General features: G+C 36.0%; 4 protein-coding genes across 4 annotated transcripts in view; 2 read left to right on the forward strand and 2 right to left on the reverse strand.

Annotated features, from left to right (window-relative positions):
* Positions 1-418: 418 nt before the first annotated feature.
* Positions 419-2,702, forward strand: LOC101895615 (histone deacetylase 8). The gene is made up of 5 exons (XM_005187596.4): positions 419-854; positions 1,017-1,515; positions 1,571-1,763; positions 1,841-2,220; positions 2,281-2,702. Exons 1-5 carry the CDS (start codon positions 777-779, stop codon positions 2,313-2,315), a joined length of 1,185 nt encoding a protein of 394 aa, XP_005187653.1. The 5' UTR covers positions 419-776; the 3' UTR covers positions 2,316-2,702.
* On the reverse strand, positions 2,593-4,136 carry LOC131802731 (host cell factor-like). Its single transcript, XM_059123175.1, has 2 exons — positions 3,886-4,136; positions 2,593-3,817 (listed from the first exon to the last, which is right to left on the reverse strand). Exons 1-2 carry the CDS (start codon positions 3,992-3,994, stop codon positions 2,727-2,729), a joined length of 1,200 nt encoding a protein of 399 aa, XP_058979158.1. The 5' UTR covers positions 3,995-4,136; the 3' UTR covers positions 2,593-2,726.
* A 906-nt stretch (positions 4,137-5,042) lies between these two features.
* Positions 5,043-17,085, forward strand: LOC131800384 (vacuole membrane protein 1-like). Its single transcript, XM_059123163.1, has 5 exons — positions 5,043-5,252; positions 12,271-12,890; positions 12,965-13,246; positions 15,672-15,978; positions 16,042-17,085. Exons 2-5 carry the CDS (start codon positions 12,517-12,519, stop codon positions 16,537-16,539), a joined length of 1,461 nt encoding a protein of 486 aa, XP_058979146.1. The 5' UTR covers positions 5,043-5,252; positions 12,271-12,516; the 3' UTR covers positions 16,540-17,085.
* Positions 17,086-19,155: 2,070 nt separating this feature from the next.
* LOC101894446 (rabphilin-3A) overlaps positions 19,156-20,135 on the reverse strand; it is a 28,049-nt gene continuing 27,069 nt past the window's right edge. The window contains exons 3-4 of the mRNA XM_005187588.4: positions 19,870-20,084; positions 19,156-19,734 (exon numbers count right to left, since the gene is read on the reverse strand). Of these exons, the coding sequence (XP_005187645.1) occupies positions 19,431-19,734; positions 19,870-20,084 (519 nt within the window). The 3' untranslated portion in view covers positions 19,156-19,430. The remainder of the gene's footprint in view (positions 19,735-19,869; positions 20,085-20,135) is intronic.

A 20,135-nucleotide genomic window follows, 5' to 3' on the forward strand; every position in this document is an offset into this window, starting at 1 on the left:
AGCTCATGGGAAATAAAGAAGAAAAATCAAGCCTTTGAAATTAGCGGTTCTTAAACGCTACGAGTGCAATACTCTGAAAAATGCCTGTAGTTTATATTTTCCCTTTGACACTTGGTTTATTTTTCTCCCTCTTCTTTTCAAGCTTTTAAAATTAGCGTTTTTTTACGCTATAAGTGCCATACTTTTATATTTAGCGCCACAATTGCAACACTTTCTGGAACTGTGAAAAACTGCTATAGTTTTATCTGTTCTTTGATAGCTACATTAGTTTCTACCTTTGCTTTAGTTAAACTCCCAACTCTGAGTGATGATAGAGTTTCGTAGATCGCAAACGACACTTTGGTTTCAAGGAAATGGCGCGCAAATTTGTGAGTTGTTTTCGATCTATAAAGCCCTATGACCAATTTCTTTATTAGTGGATTGCGCCCGCCTCTTGAGGAGGCCTTATACCACCGCAATTGGTTTCAAGGGCCAAATCGTGAATTTGACATCATAATAATACGACTACTCCATACGCAAGTGTAACACCTAGTCCATAACGGACAAGGACTAGTCCAAAACAAAGCCAAATGCATTGAGAAACCTAACCGATTTAACAATACGATGTTCTAGGATTGGATTTTAAAATTTGGCGCGCGATTTATGTTCTAGTTATAGGGCGGTTTCTGGCCTTTTTTAGGTATCTTTGGAATAGAAAGAATTTATAAACTTCGGCATAGTTGAGGCCTTCAAAAGATTTCTGTTTGATAGATATTCTCCTGATATCCCCGCTCACAATGTCTAGGAAAATCAAATATGTTTACAGTGATTATCTCTTGGCACAGGCCGACAAGAATCCAGCCGTCAAAGGAAGGGTAAGAATTGAACTTCCTTAGTTTGGAATTATTCAACTAGGTTTTCTGGAAACCCCTATTCTTTTTCCAGACTTCCTTCTGGAATTCTTTTCAATTTGATGCCCTATTGGCAGGGACAGTTTTCAGTATAGTATCTTGAACTAAATATTGTCCCCATTCCAGGCTTCTTTAACCCACAACCTCATCAAGTCCTATGGCCTTCTATCACACATGGAACGAATTAGGCCCGTTGTGGCCAATTCTGGTGACCTCAAGGCTTTTCACAATGCCGACTATGTAAAGCAGCTAAATAACTATGAAGATTTAAGCAAAGAAGACAAGAAAATCCAAGATAATTCCTACAGAGATGATGATGATCATGAAGAAGATTTAGAAGATTGTCTTTTATCAGATTGCCATGGTTTGTGCTATGATTGTCCGCCATGGCGAGGGGTAAAGGATTATGTTTATGCCATTGCCGGGGCCACAATGACAGCCTGTGATACGGTCTGTAAATCGAAAGATAGCAATGATATTGTTATTAATTGGTGTGGTGGTTGGCATCATGCCCAAAAGGGCCGGGCAGCTGGGTTCTGTTATGTCAATGATATTGTTTTGGGTATTCTTGTGTTGACCACAAAATTTCGCCGGATACTCTATGTCGATTTGGATAATCATCATGGTAGGACGTTGTTCTATTTTATAATGTTTGTACCTTATTAATTTCCCATTTTTAGGAGATGGCGTTGAGGAAGCCTTTGCCTCCACACGCCGTGTATTTTGTCTGTCGTTTCATCAAATGGAATGCGGTTATTATCCTGGTAGTGGCAGTTGCAAGGATATGGGTCGGGACAATGGCTTGGGATATACAGTTAATTTTCCCTATAAAAGGGGAATAACAGGCGATAAATATAAGACATGTTTTAAGAGGTAAAAATATTGGAAGATTCTTAAAAATCCAGTAGTTTAGAGAATATATTTTTAAAATCTCCATCATTTTCCCCTAGAATCTTCTCTGCCGTGTACAAGGCCTTCAAACCAAATGTCTGTGTTGTCCAATGCGGTGCGGATGTTATAGTGGGCGATCCCTTGGGTGGCTCGAATTTGATACCACAAGATTTAATAGAATGCATTAGAGTTATATTAGACTATCCCGTACCCTGTGTATTCTTGGGTGGAGGGGGCTATAGTCTGGCCAATTCCAGTCGGTATTGGTGCCAACTAACAGCTGAGTTATGCGACGAAACGCTTGAAGATGATGTTCCTAGCGATAATGAAAATTTCCTAAAATATGGACCAGATTATAGTTTAAATATCTCCGCAATGCCAACATTAAGAGATGAAAACTGTGAAGATGATTTGGAGCAACAATGTAGAACGATAGAAGGTAGGATCTACTTCATCGTATTCAAGGAGAGTCATGTTTATCTTTTTTTTTTTCTTTTAGAACATTTGGTTTTGTATCAAACTCATGCGATTTAGAAGCAAGATAAGGTTATTGTTTGGCCTCAAATTGGAAGAAACAACATTTTGAATTAAAAAAGCTCTTAACTTTTAAAGACAGCTTATATCCTAACTGTTTTATTCCCATATCCTCAAACCCAATGGAACTCACATGGAAATTTCAATCCAGAAAGAAAAAAATTGAATGGAACTTCTTCCATCTTTAGTTTTATGTAGCTATTTATTTTACTTCTTATTTATTGAACTGATAATTACGACTGATCGTTCGGTCGGTCATCTAGAAAAAAAATAATAATTAAAATCTTAAAGAAAATAATGTCAGGTTTATTTTTACAAAATCTGTATGTTTGTAATTGTATTTTAAATGTTATAAAGATTGAATACACTGTAACTTGAATTGTTGAATCCTTGTCTTTCTCCCTACTTCCCCTAACGTCCCGCTGCCGCTTTAAAACGTTTGCTCGGTGATGCTCCACCCAATTCTGGCTTAACACGTGTGGGCGACAATAAACTATTGGCTCCCATGCCATGATTTGTTGCAGAATTTTGTACTGGATCTTGTAGCCACCTAACTTGTGTAGCGGGGCCATAACCCTTTTCATTGCGTGCCGCAATACGAAATATAATAGCCGGTTTATTGGAACAATCTACATGGGCTGCTGACAAAGAGTTATGCGATACCGTACATTGATTAGCTGCCCCCACATAGACTCGTACAAATGCCAATTGTGCTGGAGCTCTTTGTCCCGCCTTGGCCTCTTTCTCTTTGCCCGGCTTGACTGCCAAATATACCGAATATTCAACAATTTCATTGGAACTAACACAGCTTGGTGGTGGCTCCCAGGTAAGATGAGCTCCCTCCGAAGACTTGGATATCTTAATGGCCGATGGTGCTCCCGGGAAGCCGGGTAGGCATGTTTTAAAACTAGATATTTCACTCCAATCACTGGCCCCCACCGAATTTAAGGCTCTAATGCGAAAACGATATGCCGTTCCGGGTTCAAGATTAATGCGTTCATATTGTGTTAAATCGGGTATTTCATCGGAGTTGAGATGCATACCAGCCGAAGTCCATACAGTGTTATCAATGTAATTGGTCACCGTGGTGGATAGATTTTGAAATATGCCCACAGTATGCCATTTGGCATCCTCCTCATCAATGGGTGGAGGTGGTGGTTGTGAATTAGGGGCTTGTGTGGTGGAGGGCGTTGTTGGCTGGGAGGTTGCAGGTTTTTGTGGTGTGACCTCTGTTCCTGATTGCGCTTGGCCGGATGCTGTTGAATCTATCGACGAGGTTTGTGAGGATGTTAATGCAGAACTTGTCGATATCAAGGGTGCGGCCTCTGCTCCCGCAATTGAGGCCAATGTTGCCAAATTATCATGCCCAGCATCCATATCCACCGGTAAATGATTTGAGCCAGCATTATCCCCAGCCTGGTGATGATTCAGTGCATCATTACTGGCATTCATTTGGGATTGCAACAAATTTTGTTGCCCCTCACCATGATTTTCCATAGCACCTATAATTACAAAGAAACAAAAACTTCAATGAGACCAGTTTTCACAAGAATATAAAACGCGACAATACCGTGAGCTGCCTCTGCACTATTCATGGGCTCATCATCCGTATCCATTGGTGTTGATTGTTCGCCACTTTTACTGCCCATTTGCTGATGATCTGTTGCTTCACTTTCCATTTTTGGAAAAAGCTAGAAAATAACACAAATTTGTGTTTAATATAATTAAAAAAACCTTAGTAAATTTGTTTACAGTCGCCACAAAATTCACAAGCTTTGTCTTGGCCAAGTATGAGACACCCTGTTATGTGTGATGTATACTTTGGGTACGTTTTCAATCAACTGTTATTTGTATTGGATTACACACAGTAATGACAAGTGTCACTCACTGTAAAATGTTGCCTTAAAGTGTGTTCAGCTAATATGGTAATGCAAAAAGTAAATTTTATAAAAATGAGAGATTATAATGAGCGGGTGAAGGAACGAAGGTAAAAGAACGCAAGATTTCAAATATTTCTGCGTTTTGGTTATAAATTCAAAAATAAGTTCCAAGTGACATATTAAATAACATTTATCGTAATTTATTTTCTAAATCTTGAACACCTCTTAGCACTTACCATATGAAAACAAATTACGATGTCAGTTTTTCTGTTATATGACACACGATAGCACGTTTTAAATGTCTATTTGGTATAATAAGACTCCAGTACTGAGTTGCATTTCCTTAGTTTCCTTGAAGTCCTTGAATCAACCTTTCTGATTGAGTCATGGGTACATCATAGTTAGTCATATTAATGCCAAATTATAAGGGAAAACGACGTGCGTCTCTTATCCCTTTAAGATGTGTCACAAAATATGCCATCCGAAGAGTTCAAGCTGCATATGTGCCCACATCATTATAATATTCCATTCCATTACTTTATCCTACTTTTTTCTCCAAGTAAACCTCACGACTCATTTGTTCTGTTTCAGACATTGAAATAACCAAATATTTGTTTATTTTTCTTCCTTTCTTTTTTATGGTATCAAAAAAGTACTAATTTACAAGTTCTGTATCACATTTATTTTGGGAAATTGCCTAAAGAAAATTTTAAATTATTTGCTTAAAACATTGTATTTAAACGCGCTATAAAACAGCTTGTTGGTTATCATTTTCGGTGATTAGCAAAGTCAGGCTATCATTTTCCTCTGATTAAGCAGATGGGGAAAAACATTGGACTTCGACTTCATTTTCTTGCTAATTTTTATCGACCATTCTTTATTGTCTTTTGATTCGTATCTTCGACGATTGCGGTTTAGTGTAGTGAGAGATCGAAATTGAATTAAAAATCGTGCGGAAAAACAAGTAAATCCCATAAATGTGTTAATTAAACATTAACGATAAAGTTTTCTATTTGTTTGCTATACAGGCCAACAAAACATAAAGACTTTACACAAGGTAATTGTAATTTAAATGTAAATTTGTGTGTCCCTGTGTTGTGAATGACAATGAAGACAAGATGAAAAATTGACAAATCATCTATCTCACAAGAAAAAAAAACAACATGAAACAAACAAAAACAACAATCAATTAAATGCGGAAATATTAATGAGCACGAACGAACAAACGATTAATTGCCAAAGTGTGTGTTTCGTATTGGGTATTGCAATAAATGTTTCGTCTGTTGTTTTGTCTAGACATTGCATGAAATATTTTATGCATTTCAAAATATATTTCGTGTCTCATTGCATAAATATAAAAAAATAATAACCGCAACCCAGAGATGTAAGGGGAGAGAGAAAAATGGAAAAAAATTGTGTGTGAAGTGTTACAGAGAGTTTATTTTGTGGGGAGAGAGAGAGACAGAGTGAGAGTTATTGGGAACAAAAAATAAAAGTTAAAACATCCCCCTTATTGCACCCACACCCTTATTGTGGTGTGTGCTGTTTGTTTTAGGGGGTTAACAAAAGAATCCAAAGAACACGTTTTCAGTGGTAGAAGCAATACAAGTACAGGGTGAAGCAATATTAATGAGTCGGAATGATAAAAATCCCCCAAAATGCCACAAAGCTAAGTCATTGCGAGAAAATTTAGAACAAAGAAAATAAAGAAATGAAAAAGTCAGTGTGAATATGGCCTGCATCATTCACGGACATAATTCCATGGAAATAAGGGACCATAATTGCTATAAGGTATATATTTTTTGTATTAAATGTTGGTCATAGTAAAAATGTTATTTCTTACAGAGTCTGCAATCCCAAGAAGTGGTAATAGTTTAAAGTTAAATTAATGTCTCAAGAATTTAAAGAAAATCCTAAACTTTAAAGTTTCCTTCTTTTCTCTACTTTTAAGAAATCTTCAAGTTTCAAGTTCCCGGAGTCCTATTCCTCCGACTTCGTGTAGATGATCATCATAAGGTGATATTTCAAGTTTAATCACGATCGAATTGTACATACAGGGTGAGATAAAAAAACTGCAACAAAGTCAAACGCCATAAATTTAACATTTATTTTCTAAATTTTATTGAATGAAAGCAAAAAAATTTCGAAAATAGTATTAAATTTTAGAATAACTCTAGATTTGTTCGAGTTGGTCACCTGTGGCACGAATTATGGCCTTTAAACGGCCAATGAAACCGTCGCACGCTGCCCGAATGTTGCGGTATTTTGGCCCATTCCCGGCGAAGCACTTGCTTGAGGTGATCGACACTTTGGTATTTTTTAGTGTCAACCTTGCTTTCCAAAATACTCCAGACACAATAGTCCAACGGATTGGTATCCGTAGATTTTGGTGGCCATTGTGCGCTGGAAATGAAGCGAGGAAACTCATTTTATGACCATTCTTAGGTGGCGCGTGCTGAGTGCAATGGTTCTGAGTCCTGTTGGAATGTCCAAGGCCTGCGGCCAAAATGTTTGCGTGCCCAAGGATTCAATACACCCTCTGGAATATTTTCGCGATTTCGGCATTTATTCTGATGCCACGGTCGATTAATACGAGCGGAGAGCGACCATCGGCTGTTATGGCGGATCACACCATCACCATGGCCGGCGCTTGAGTTCTGGTGGTCAACTGAAGGTACACATTTTCAGCTGACGTCTTTGACAAAAAAAAAACGATCGTTTTGTTTGTTTAGAAACTGCTGGACAACGAATGTTTTCTCATCGGATAAAACCAAATTCGGCAATTCACCACGTTCGGCCAAGCTAAGCAACTTTTTAGCTCTTTTGAGTCAATTTTTTTTCTGTTGCGGTGTAAGTTTTTGCACTTTTTGGGAATTTCAATGGCTTTACCCCGAGCTCATTTTTCAATATTTGCCGAATAGAATATGTTCAGCTCACGAGCCATTTTTGGGCCACTACGACGCGGATTTCGATCAAGTCGCTTTTATTAGCCTAGGTTTTTTTCGAAGTTTAATAAAAATCAGTTTAGATTTAGATATAGCTCCCACACAAATGCTGAAATGATTTGGTGAATAAGCTATACTGCTGCTGCTATATGCATCCGATTCCAATTTTGGGTTAAGATTTTGATGTAGATCCCAAGAATATATTTTACAAGATTTCCTTTTAATGAAAAATAAACCACATAAATAATAGCCTCATTTCCATATCCAAACTGGTGTGAACTTCCCTTCCTTTGTAATTCCCTTACTCTTTGTAATATGACCCCTATACTTATTTAAACTTAGTCACAGTGTTTTGTTTACCTTTCAATCTCTCTCTCTCTTTTGTATTTGTATTCACTCTCGCTCTCTGCCAAAGAAAATTGAAAACCGCGTTACTCAATAATAGCCTAGAAAACTGAAAAACTTTTGAGTAGAATAATAACAATAGCAACAACATGACATAAAACCATTGGAAACGTGTGTGGTTTCTTGTCATTGGTTGGTTCAGCTGGTATCGCATGTTTAATTTTCCCTCGCAACTTTTTTTCACAAAAAAAAAATAAAAAAAAAAAATTAAATTAACAAAAAATTTTCACAACAACAAATGGTTAATTAAATTTTAAAAGAAGAGGAAAGTCAGGTAATAATTTAATAAAATTTATAACGAAAATGTAATACACTTTCCTTTTGTTATTACAGCATAGCACTGATAAACATTACTCGTCTTTGGGATTAGACTTTGATTATGCCAGACACACACTTGCGCTGGGCACGCTCGTCAACATCCAAGAAGAATACCTACTTGACATTTGTTTAATCTTTAAATAGTTTGGCCAAACAAACTTAGACCGGTACAAAAGGCAGACAAATAAAAAGCGATAGCACTTATCTCTTCTTCAATTTGCCTGCTGCAGTAGTCCATATAGAGTAGATTAAATACTTTTTTTCTTTCGTTACCATTTCATTCATTTTACCTACACGGTATTCTTTCCAATTCCCGTATGTAGGTCATTAACCATTTGGCAGGGTTGTTTTTGTTTTATTTAATTTGTTTCTTTTCGAAATTAGTATAGGTTCTGGCCGGCCTTTGGTCAATGACATACGTAGAAAAATTAATAAAAGAAGTGTGTCTATCTAATACTATCAGTGAGGAACATAGTTGGGTTTATAGATAATTTAATGCAATCAAATTTTGGTCCAAAAGTGGTGAGTGATAGATTGTCTATTTAAATGTTTTTATCTTTAATTTTTAATTATTTCCAGGGGCGTTGTGTAAATGAACACACATGTTTGGTGTCAGCTGTTTTTAAAAATGGGGTGATTTTTTCCGAAACCCTTAATTAGGAATTCCTTTGGAGGGGGAATAGACAGATAGAAATTGAATTAAGGACTTTTTTAGAGAAATTTTTCACAACATTGGGTTTCGCTTCTTGGTAAGCTAAACTTGTGAAAATCAGACTCAAATTCTGGTCATTGTTTGGATCCACCTTCTTTTTACGAACAAATAAGCTCTACCTTTAAATGAAGGGTAGGAAGGAATGAAGGGTATATTTGTTACATCATTCGCAATACCGTTCTTCCGGCATCGCTTCTTGATAGTGTACCAGCTGCCAATGTCGTGAGCTGTTTGAAAATCAGACTCAAATTTTGGACATTGTTTGGGTTCACCTTCGTGTCAAGCTTTTTACCTACAAATAAGGTCCATCATAAAATGGGGGATATATTTAATTTGCGACACCATTTGAAACCACTCGAAATATTCTTCGGAGATCCAATAAAATATACAAATTCATGACCAGCGTAAAAAAAATTCTATGTCAATTAAGGCTTGTCCGTCTTTCCGCCATTAAAATCAGAACAGGGCCCACACTTTTAAAGATAAAGTTTGAAATTTTGAAGGTATTATTATTACACCTAGGATGTTTTGTGTTGAAAATGTAATGCATCGGTCCACGTTTAGATATAGCCCGCATAGAACGGTACCTCCTGATTTTCGGTAATTTGAAGTTTGAGGCCATACGCAACCGAAAAAGCTGTAATTTGTTATTCCGGGTGATCAGTGCGTAGTTCAATTCCTCACCAAAAATATTTAACGTAGCACCACGTTTTGATATATTCAATGATTTTCCGATTTTCGGCTCCGATTTCCAACCAAAACTGCTGTAATTTCAGTTTCTCGGTGGATTGTATAACTCTTTGCAAAAAATAATCAATGTAGGTCCAGTTTGTCGCATAGCTTCCATATAACAGCACCTCCTGATTCTCAGTTTTTCGGGGGTTTTGGTCTCGATTTCCAAACAAACCAGCTGTAATATGACATTTCGGTTCCTCGGTGGAACAAATAAATATTCATTGTAGGTCCAATTTTTGGTATGGCTCTCTTCGAACGGCAACCCCTATGATTTTCGATTTTTCGAAGTTTTTGGCTCCAATTTCAAACGAAATCAGCTGTATTTTTATATTACGGTTTCTCAGTGAAAAGTGTAACAGGTCGCAAAATAATTTTTAATTTATCTCCAATTTCTGGTATAGCTCCCATATAAAAGTATCTCCTAATTTTCGATTTTTCGAATTTTTCGGCTTCAATTTCCAACTAAATCAGCTATAATGTGATATTTTGGTTTCTCTGTGGGTCGCATAACTCTTCGCAAAGAAATATTCATTGTAGGTCCAATTTTTGGTATAGCCACCTTTGAACGGCAACTCCAGATTTTCGATTATTCGAAGTTGTTGGCTCCAATTTCTAACTAAGTTCAGGTTCCCAGAAAGTAATTTAGCTCCCCGCAAAAAAATTCAATGCAGGTCCACTTATGGCATAACTCCCATATAAAGGTACCTCCTGATTTTCGGTTTTTCGGGGGTTTTGGTCTCATTTTTCAAACAAACCAGCTGTAATTTGATATTTCGGTTCTCGGTAGGTTGTATAACTCTTCGCAAATAAATATTCATTGTAGGTCCAATTTTTGATACAGCCCCCTTTGAATGGCAACTCCTGGTTTTCGGTTTTTCGGCTCAATTTCCAACCAAATCAGGTGTAATTTGAAATTTCAGGTTCCCAGAGGTAGTGTAACTCCTAGCAAAAATATTCATTGTAGGTCCAATTTTTGGTTTAGCACTCATTTTGGTCTCAATTTCCATAACTTTTTTATATTTCGAAGTTTTTGGCTCCAATTTTAAACCAAATCATTTGTAATCTGATATTTTGGTATCTCAGAGGGTAGTTTAACTCCTCGCCAAAAATATTTTTGGTATAGTCCCCATAAATCGGTACCTCATGATTTTCGATTTTTTTAAGCTTTTGGTATGAGTTTCCAAATAAATTGGCTGTAATTTAACACTTTTGGTTCTCAATGTGTAGTTTAACTCCTCGCAAAAAAATACTCGATGTAGATCAACTTTTTGGGCCAAAGGGCCATATATCGCTACCTCCTGATTTTCGTGTTTTTTTGGCAGATTTGGGTCTAATTGTCCTTCATAATCAGCTGTAATTTGGAATTTTCTATTCCTTATTTTAAATCAGAGAAATCACATGCCAAGTTATTATTTTTTGCGGGGCACAGTCACTGACTTCTGCAGAATAGGTCAGGATGTTCAAAGATAATAAGTGGTTAAAAATAAAAAAATGTGTTGCACTTCAAACAAAGATTCCTAAATCAATTATCACAAACCCCAAAATAAATAGACCTTGCTCTGAGAATATCAGTAGTAACTGCCCTATAGTTTACATTAAGTCCTCATTGCGTAGGTTAACTCTTAGTAAAAGATATTCAGTTATAGCCACCAAAACTTCCATATTTTAGTGATTTTGAGGTTAGACAATCTGATCATAAGTCCAGTTTTGACATTTTGGGGGGTATAAAAATTTGTCCATCGGTTTTTCTTCTTCAAATTACTAGAGTGTTTACTAGTCCATTTTTACTCCATTTCTCTTGGACCCTTGCCTTGCCGCCTTTCTTATCACTTAATGTTATGAATCATAATCAAAGTCATTGTTTTGCAAATTATTGATTATCTTTTGTATGGTCGCATTATATTTTCTTTTTTTTATAATAGAACGCAAGCCATTGTTTGTTTATGTGACCGATTAGAGGCAGACATTGCAAGCGATAGACTGAATGTTTTGAATATAATTTTAAATATGAACTTACGGAAATTTCCAACCGCAGATATCCCAGCCTTTTAAATCAGAGAATACACATGCCGGGCAAATCCTTTCTTTCTGTGCTCTAGGGCATAGACATTGAATACTGATTCCTAAATCAATTATCCCAAGCCCCAAAATGCCGGAAGAATACTTCTTTCTGTGCTCTAGGGCATAGACATTGAATTCTGATTCCTAAATCAATTATCCGAAGCCCTAAAATAAATAGACCTTGTTCTGGGAATGTCCGAAGAAACTCCCTTATAATTGTATACTTCGAATATTCTCAGAGAAAGGTCTCTTATTTAGGGGCTTGGGATAATTGGGAATCAGAATTCAATGTCTGTGTCCTAGAGCACAAAAATAAAAGATTTCCCCGGCATATATTTTCTCTGATTAAAAAGGCTGGATATCTGCGGCTGAAAATTTTAGCTTAAATTAACAGGAAAGGATGCTTTTGGATTCCTTATTTTATGTTTTCTGTAGAAAAATTGAAACATGGGTTTTGTATCTGAAATTTTATCCCTCTACCGCCCTCTCTCTCTGATTATTTCCTGAAAATCCCTAAAACATGTGGGCTTTCAATCATTTCACTTTAAAATTTGTCTACAATACCCATTGTGTGATTTAAAAAAAGTGAACAACAATATTTATTTTATTTGCAGCCTCAGGAGATGTTCTACTTAAAGGTCATGTCTGTTCAACGCTCGCATTTAAAGGTCATAAAAAATTGCAAAAGGTTTTTTTTTGTTTTTTTTTTTTTTTAGATAGGAAAGTGGGAATGACTTGATATTTAACAAATATGAAAATATTTCAAATTGTATTTCATATTACCATGGGATCTATTTATAAATCTCCGGACATCTTATTCCAGCAGGAGCCTTCATTACTTGAAATGTTATTAAAACTTTTAAAATGATAATTTTCTTTTTCCTTTTTTTTTCTTTCAGTTTCATAAACCAATGTAAAACCAGAGAGGCATAAACAAAATCGTAGAACTAACAAGACACCAAAGCCCGCACCTTTATCAGCACCCCATACAACTTCTTTAGAAGCCAAGTTGTCTATCTTTTTTTATAAAAAACAAAAACTAGCAAAGGAACAGAAAACTTAATAAATCAACAGACGCCAGACATACCCTCCCGTCAAGCAAATTATTAACAACTTTTTTTTCTCGAGAACTAAACTTTACTTAAATGTCACAACATTCGAAGAAGGACAAGGATACGAGACAAAGAAAAAATGTAGACAATTCCCATAAACAAAAGACCGGCAATAACAATAGTACGTCCTCCTCTTCTTCTGCAACGTCCAACTCCAACTCTGCAAAAAAAGAAACACCAACCAAAAAACATCAACCACAGCAGCATCAGCAACAACAACACCCCAAAAAAGTTAACAACGGCAATTTACCTTTAAGCATGAAACAAACCAAGAACAACAACAACAAACAACTAAAGGAAAAACTCAAGGCCGAACGTGAAGCTTTAGTATTATGGAGACATCCAATACAAACATTGTCATATTGTAGTTTAGAAATAGTTGAACTTGTTAAGACTTTAGGAAGAAAGTAAGTAAACATCTCCACCACACGTTTTTAATGCAGGAACATTTTAAAAACTATTTCCCGTATTTTTGTTGCAGATTAATTCAAAGAAAAATTTGGATTGGTGTATTTGTAGTGTTAGCTAGTTTTATAGCTATATTATATCACATACCCGGACCTCATCAAGTTCTATTTGAATTCTTAAAACAGAATACCTGGTTTGTGGTCTATTGGACCGGTTTGGGTATACTGTCATCGGTGGGCTTGGGCACGGGACTGCATACGTTTCTGCTGTACTTGGGTCCACACATAGCCAGTGTGACGCTGGCTGCATATGAATGTAATTCATTGAATTTCCCAAAACCACCATATCCCGATGAGTAAGTGAAGAAATATAAAATTTCTTTTTTTTTTTTCAAATTTGTTGAAATATTTTTTTTTTAAATATTAATTTTTTAAATAATTTTTTAAGGGATTTTTTTCTTTTTTAATAAAAGTTAAAGTAATTATTTTATTATACCCTCAGCCCTATGGTTAGAGAGGGTATATATACTCTGATACGGTCAAAACGTGCCTGGTCGATATAACGGTTTTAGACCATAGCTCTCCTTGGACCAAATCCGTTTCAGGATATTTGGAGTCGATCTATCGATGTTCGTCCGTGCGTCCGTCTGGCTGGCTGGCTGGAGCGCATGGTATCTCTCGAAGGGAGTATCCGATTTGATCCAAACTTGGAACATCGTAATATTATTATCAAACTTAGATCGAGTTCGGAGATGGACAGTAACGGTCAACTCCTTCTGGTACCTCCCACACAAAATGTCGGAATTTTCAAAGAAAATAATTTACTGCACAGGAAGAGAAAGTATAATCCGATTTTGCTGTAACTTTGCAAAACCTAATATTTTCATCAGTGCCAGGTCAGGTTCGAAAATGGACAATATCGGTCCACTCCTTCTGGTACCTCCCCCACAAAGGGTCAAAATTTTGAATAGTTATAACTCTTATAAAATGTGATGTAAGTGTCCGATGGTCTTCAAATTACACACATCACAATATTTTTATTAATCCAAGGTCTGGTGTGAAGATGGAGTATATCGGTCCACTAATTCTGGTACCTTCCCCACAAAGGGTCGAAATTTTGAATATTCATGAAGCTCTTAAAACACGAAATTAACATCCGAGTCCACTCAGACATGGCATATCTTAATATTTCCATAAACACAAGATATGTTGTAAAGATGGTAGAGATAGCACTATTACTTCGGGTACCTCCCCCACACAAAGGGTCGAAGTTTTGAATAACCAAAGCGATTATAAAATCCGAAATAAGCATCCGTTCTTTTTCAAATTACACACATCACAATATTTTTATTGATCTAAGTTCAGGTGTGAAGATGGAATATATCGGCCCACTCCTTTTGGTACCTCCCCCCACAAAGGGTCAAAATTTTGAATATTCATGAAGCTCTTAAACACGAACTTAACATCCGAGTCCACTCAGACATGGCATATCTTAATATTTCCATAAACACAAGATACTTCGGGTACCTCCCCCACAAAGGGTCAATGTTTTGAATAACCAAAACGATTATAAAATCCGAAATAAGCATCCGGTTCTCTTCATATTTAACACATCACAATATTTTTATTAACCCAGGGTCTGGTGTGAAAATAGGATATATCGGTCCACTCCTTCTGGTACCTTCCCTACAAAGGGTCAACATTTTGAATATTCATGAAGCTCTTAAACACGAAGTTAACATCCGATTCCACTCAGACTTGGTACATCTCAATATTTCCATAAACACAAGATCTGTTTTAGGTATGGTAGAGATAGCACTATTCCTTCTGGTACTTCCCCCACAAAGGGCCTACATTTTGAATATTCACGAAGTTCATAAAATACGAAATTAACATCCGATTCCATTCAGACTTGGTACATCTCAGTATTTCAATCAACACAAGATTTGTTATAATGATGGTAGAGATCGGACCATTTCTTCCGGTACCTCCCCCACAAAGGGGTCAAGATTTTTTAAAAAAAAAACGCTCAAAAAAGCGAAATAAGCAACCAACTCTTTTCAGATTCCACACATCTAAATACTTTTACTAACACAGGATCTGTAAAGATGATATATATCTGCCAATCCTTTCTGGTACCTCACACACAAAAGGGTCAAAATTTCCAATACTTATGTCTGTCATAACTTGTGAAACAAGTCAGCGATTCTTTACAACTTCCTACATCTAAATATTTCTCTTAACCAGAAACTCGAGATGAATATGGAATTTATGATTTCATATAAAAATTGGATATAAATGTTCGATTTCCTTCAAATTTTGCCCATACCAATATTTTTATCTCTATTAGACGAGGTATGAAAATGGAATACTTTGGTCCGCTATATCTATTACCTCGCGCATATTTCCACATTTTCCAAAAATTTCCACATATCTCATATCAAGTACGGGAAGTAGTCGATATAGTCCAAATCTGACACCTCGCAATATTTATATCATATTTATTTGGACAAGTTTGGTCCATTCCTTCGAAACCTACGCCATAGAGGGTCAACCATTTGAATAATCATAAGAGAAGTCAAAATATATTTATATAATCAAACATTGGCTGAGGGCATAAATCTATCGGCAAAACCGACCGATACGTTTAGCTTTTTTTGAATTTATTGAAATATTTTTGTTTTTTTAAATATTAAATTTTAAAATATTTTTTTTTGAGAGAATTTTCTTTATTTTCTACAAAAATTTAAAGTAATTATTTTATTTTTCTTTTATTCGCAGCATTATTTGCCCTGAGGAACCCTATGACAAACAGGTGCCAAATTTATGGACCATCATGTCCAAGGTACGTTTGGAGGCTTTCCTATGGGGTGCTGGCACTGCTCTAGGAGAACTGCCACCATATTTTATGGCCAAGGCTGCCCGTTTGTCGGGCTACGATCCAGACGATGCTGAGGAATTGGCTGAATTTGAGGCACTTAAGGCAAAACGAAATCAAAAAGATTTAAGTCTCATGGATCGGGGAAAACTGTTTATGGAACGTGTTGTGGAGCGCATTGGTTTCCTGGGTATTTTGGCATGTGCTAGTGTGAGTAACCATAAAAGATAAAATTACAAAAATAAAAAAACTTAATTTTGCATCTTTTTACAGATACCCAATCCCTTGTTCGATTTGGCTGGTATTACCTGTGGTCACTTTTTGGTACCATTCTGGACATTCTTTGGTGCTACGCTAATTGGCAAGGCCATTGTTAAAATGCACATACAAAAGGTCTTTGTCATCATTGCCTTTAATGAGGTACTCATTGAGCGGGCTGTGGATACCTTGTCGGTGATACCTGTAGTGGGCAAGAAGTTACAAGAACCCTTTAAGGCATTTTTGAATAATCAAAAAATGCGTCTGCATCGTCAACGTAATTCTGCCCCGGCGGAGGCCGGCAATTTGCTGTCGAAAATCTTTGAAACTTTTGTCATTGGCATGGTGTGCTATTTTGTGGTGTCCATCATTAATTCGCTGGCTCAGAGCTATCACAAACGTCTCAACAAACATAGAACCAACAGTAACAGCACCACACCCAGCTCCCACAATGCACCCTCGCCGACGACTGTTGTCAGCAAGAAAACCAAAAAGGCTGCACTAAGAGAATAATTTCTTTAATTTCTTTTTTTGTATTTGTTATAGAAATATTTCTAAGGGAGCTTGTTTTCTTAGTTGTGTTGAATGGCTTTCTTTACGACTCCCCGCTTTTTTCCCCTTTCTTCTCAGTGGGTTCTCAATGGGAACCATAAAAATGTGTGTAATTTTCTTCAAAAAACAAACATTTCCTTTAGCAAAATTTATTCCTATTTTTTTTGTAATTAGTTTTTCTTAAAAAATGTATGCAAAGACGATTATGATGATGATGAAGATCCAGAAGTCTGTCACTTGGTTTTTGGGTGAATGTGTAGTAGATTTATTACCAGAAATAATTTATAAATGAAGGCTAGTCTTAAATAATAAATAAATAAATTAATTGATTGAAAGGCAACAAGTAATGAATAAAATTATACAAAAAGAACATAAGAAAATTAATTAAAATTAATAAAACAAAAGACAAGGTTTACACAAAGAGACAAAAAATGAAATGAAATCGAAATAAATTAAAGAAATCCGAATTAAATGATAATAAATTATGAAACAACAAATAAACAATAATAGCTTTTTTCTTATGAAGGCAATTTATTGTTCTTGGAGAAGTGGATTGTAGAGAACACATTTTCAGATTGGTCAGAAATTAAAAAAGCAATTTAAACAAGTAAAATAGTATCAATCGGGTTTGCCGACAGATGTATACCTCCAGCCTTGAGCTATGATTATTCAAACTGTTGACCCTTTATGGGGGAAGTTCCGAAGCAGTTGGCCAATATTCGTATGTGACTAAGACCGATATAAATATAAAAAACGTACCAGATTTGGACTATATCGACTACTTCCTATACTTAATATGAAATCTGTGCAAATTTTTGGAAAATGTGAAAATATGCGTGAAATAAAAGATATAGCGGGCCGAAGTATTCCATTTACATCTAATACAGAAAAAAATATTGGTATGTGAAAATATGAAATAAATCGAACATTTATATCCAATTTTATGCGAAACCACAAATTTCAATAAATTACACTTTCATATCAGATTTTTGGTAAAAAGAAATATTTAGATATAGAAAGGTGTAAAGGATCGCCGACTTGTTTCGCAAGTTATGACAGATATAAGTATTGTGGGTGTGGCACCAGAAGGGGTTGGCAGAAGTATATCGTCTTCGCAACAGTTCTTGTGCTAGCAAAAATGTTTGTTTGTGTGAGATTTGAAGAGAGTTGGATGCTTATATCGCTTTCTTTGAGCGTTTTGTTTTTCAAAATCTTTAACCCTATGTGGGGGATGTACCAGAAAAAATGGTCCGATTTCTACCATATTTATAAGAGATCTTGTTTTGATGGAAATTTTGAGATGTGCCAAGACTGGTTCCATTCAGATGTTAATGGATATTAATTCCGTGTTTTATGAGCTTCATGAATATTCAAAATTTCGACCCTTTGTGGGGGAGGTACCAGAAGGAGTGCACCGATATATTCCATCTTCATACCAGACCTTGAGCTAATAAAAATATTGTGATGTGTGTAATTTGAAGAGAACCGGATGCTTATTTCCGATTTTATGATGGTTTTGGTTATTCAAAACTTTGACACTTTGTGGGGGAGGTACCAGAAGGAGTGGACCGATATATTCTATTTTCACACCAGAGCTTGGGTTAGTAGAAATAATGGGATGCGTGAACTATGAAGAGAATCGGATGCTTATTTCGGATTTTATGATCGTTTGGTTATTTAAAACGTTGACTTCTTTGTGGGGGAGGTACCAGAAGGAATGGTCCGATCTCTACCATCTTTATAACACATCTTGTGTTGACGGAAATATTGAGATATGCTAAGTCTGAATGGAATTGGATGTTAATTTCCCGTTTTATGAGCTTCATGTTTATTCAAAATTTTGACCCTTTGTGGGGGAGGTACCAGGAGGAATGGTCCGATATATTCCATCTTCACACCAGACCTTGAGCTAATAAAAAGATTGTGATGTGTGTAATTTGAAGAGAACCGGATGCTTATTTCGCATTTTATGATTGTTTTGGTTATTCCAATTTTTGACACTTTGTGGGGGAGGTACCAGAAGAAATGGTCCGATGTCTACCATCTTTATATCAGATCTTAAGTTGATGGAAATATTAAGATGTGTCAAGTCTGAATGGCATCGGACGTTATTTTCGTGTTTTATGAGCTTCATGAATATTCAAAATTTTGAACCTTTGTGAGGGAGGTACCAGAAGGAGGGGACCGACGTCTCTGATTTTCACACCCGATCTTGGGTTAATAAAAATATTGTGATGTGTGTAATTTGAAGAAAATCGGACGCTTACATCACATTTTATAAGAGTTACTTGACATTTTGTGTGGGAGAGGTACCAGAAGGATTTGAGCAATATTGCCCATATCCGAACTCGATCTAAGTTTGACAATAATATTACGATGTACCAAGTTTGGATCAAATCGGAGACTCTCATCGAGAGTTATTCGAAAAAATACATGTCCTTCAAATTTGCCAAAAAAAAAATTTTTTTTTTTAAAGAATCCACATTTTTTTAATTGAAAAGTGTTTTTTTGAGATCTCCTAAGGATTAATTAAAATTCAATATGTTTTTTTTTTTTTTGTAAATTTATTTCCTTGGAAGTTTATTTGAAATATTATTTTTTTTAATATATAAGATAGTTCCTGTTGCTGTTGTTGTTCATTTTTAGTTTTTTTTTAAATATTTTTTTTTTTAACTAAAGCCTTTTAAGGACACTTAAAAAAGTTCGATTTTGAAAAAGAAAACAAAAAAAAAACAACTTAAATATGGAATGAAAGACATCAATTTGATTAGATCGCGCTAAATGCTTCAATTCAATTGGCTTTTGGTTGTTCCATCAAATCCCTCATCATTCTCCTCATTTTCTCGCTTCATCTAATGCAGCGGATTATCACCCGCCAAGCAGTGCCATTTCTCATGATAATGATCCGGCAAACGTATACAATCCAACCACTGTTGCAGTCTTTCGCCTTTGCTGTTGTGCCCGATCACCAAACTGCCCAGGAAGTCATTACTTTTGCCCAAATCTTTGTCCCACACCGTCAAGACCAGTGACTGTTTGTTCAGATCATGGGGACCGGCTTCGAAGTGGAATTCTTCATTGTAGATGGGATTAAGAGTTCGCCATTTGACACTGGTTTTGTATTTTTTGTTGCGATGGGAATCGGGTTTCATTTGACTGCAAAAAAAATGGAGAAAGAAAATGAAGCATGCTTTTAGGCGTGAAAAAATACTTCATCATAGATTCAATGGACTTTTTTTTAATTTTTGTTTTAACAAATATCTTTACAGGAATTTCCCATTTGAACCTTACATTTTCACAAAAGGATCCGAGGAGCCATTATTATCCATGGGTATCAAATCAATGCATTGTTTCACATTCACCGTCAGGGCCCGTTTCTTGGTGTTGTAGCAAAGCGAAATCAACATTTTTCCATGTGGCCACTCCTGGGACATCTCTGCAGCATTGCTATATTGATCCTCGGGACCCAGCGGCACGGATATCCTATAGAGATTGGTATTGTGTACCTGGAAATATCCAAATTTAAAATCAGAAGAGGACCCATTTCCCAAAACCCA

This window comes from Musca domestica, unplaced genomic scaffold (genome assembly GCF_030504385.1).
Source record: "Musca domestica strain aabys unplaced genomic scaffold, Musca_domestica.polishedcontigs.V.1.1 236, whole genome shotgun sequence".
Lineage (NCBI taxonomy): Eukaryota > Metazoa > Arthropoda > Insecta > Diptera > Muscidae > Musca > Musca domestica.